This window comes from Otolemur garnettii, unplaced genomic scaffold (assembly GCF_000181295.1).
Source record: "Otolemur garnettii isolate 467f Iridium unplaced genomic scaffold, OtoGar3 scaffold00221, whole genome shotgun sequence".
Lineage (NCBI taxonomy): Eukaryota > Metazoa > Chordata > Mammalia > Primates > Galagidae > Otolemur > Otolemur garnettii.
Window position 1 is genome coordinate 1,366,796 of NW_003852616.1, and position 1,402 is coordinate 1,368,197.

Below are 1,402 nucleotides of genomic sequence, written 5' to 3' on the forward strand. Positions count from 1 at the left end.
AGCCTCCCAAGTAGCTGGGACTACAAGCGCCTGCCATAACACCCAGCTATTTTTTGGTTGCAGCTGTCATTATTGTTTTGTGGGCCAGGGCTGGATTGGAACCTGCCAGCTCAGGTGTACGCGGCTGGTGCCTTAGCCACTTGAGCCACAGGCGCCGAGCCTAAACTCTCCCTCGTAGGAAAATTCCACATAATCTCTTAGATATTCCCCCTCAAGGAGGGAAGTATAACACCATACTTCACAAATATGGGCTGCACAAAGTGATTTGCTTTCAAAGAGTATAATAGGGAATAGGGGAAAAAGCAGTGACTTTATAATGGAGAAACCTGATACCACTACCTATGTTAGCCAGGTGATGAAGCAGAATTAACAGTGAGTAATCAGGTTGATAGCATGTGCCCTTGACAGACATGGTAAATGAAATGGGGTATTCTGGATAGGATTTTAGAATGGAAAAGGACATCAGGCAAAAATTAAGTAAATTTGAATAAACTATAGACTTTAATAAAAATGTGTGACTATTAGTTCACTGTTAACATCCAAATGTAATATATCAATCATAGGTATACGTATATTTGAACTCTATGCTATTCTCTCAATTTTTCTGTAACACTAAAAATTTCCTTAAAAAATAGTCTGTTTTTAAAAGAGTACATTAAAATATACAGATAGTCAAAACCTGTAGACACATGAGAATAAACTCTTCATTCCTTCTAATTTAGAAAAGTCAAGTTTAACAACGTAGTCTTCAACCTACCATTCTTTTCTCCCATCTTTTGGTGTTCATAAATATAAGACTCTTCAACATTAGGTTTTTCAGAGAACAGAACGGCATGAATCTCTTTGAGAAATATAACTGGAACCAACTGTGGTCTTTATGAAAATTGCAGTCCTCAGACAAAATACATCATTATACCATTCTAAACTCAATATCCTTTGATACTTGAATTTTCAAACTAGAAACTGTAGTTGAAGAAACTTTCAGAAATAACCAATAGTCCAACCAAATGACAAGTCCATGCATCTTCAAGTGAGTATTTATACTTGTATCAGATCACTGACAGTAACTTTTTAAAAAAAAAAAAAAACCAACTCCATCTTTGGTCCACAGATGCATGAAAAATTCTGTAAGAAAAACAAAAAATAGAATATATGTGTAAATAACTAAATACATAAGGAAAATACATTGTCATAACAACAGCTCTATCTTTTAAAATGGCATAAGCCATTACAAAAATACATTATTAGCTAGAAAAATGTATAAATGTCAAAACTAGAAATATTACAGAGAAGAATCACTCATAATCTTATCACCCATATTTAATAAATTTGCTAATTAACATTTACATGATAATGTTAATTAACAATTAAGCTATCCTCATTTCATAAATACTTTATAAAA

General features: G+C 33.4%; 1 protein-coding gene across 3 annotated transcripts in view; it reads right to left on the reverse strand.

Moving 5' to 3' along the window:
- Window positions 1–1,094, reverse strand: part of LOC100948578 (histone-lysine N-methyltransferase SETDB2) — a 104,794-nt gene extending 103,700 nt beyond the window's left edge. For all 3 annotated transcript variants that reach the window (XM_023508077.1, XM_023508075.1, XM_003801806.3), the window contains exon 1: window positions 758–1,094. In XM_023508077.1, coding sequence (XP_023363845.1) covers window positions 758–773 — 16 coding nt within the window. In that variant the 5' untranslated portion in view covers window positions 774–1,094. The remainder of the gene's footprint in view (window positions 1–757) is intronic.
- Between the last annotated feature and the right edge of the window lie 308 nt (window positions 1,095–1,402).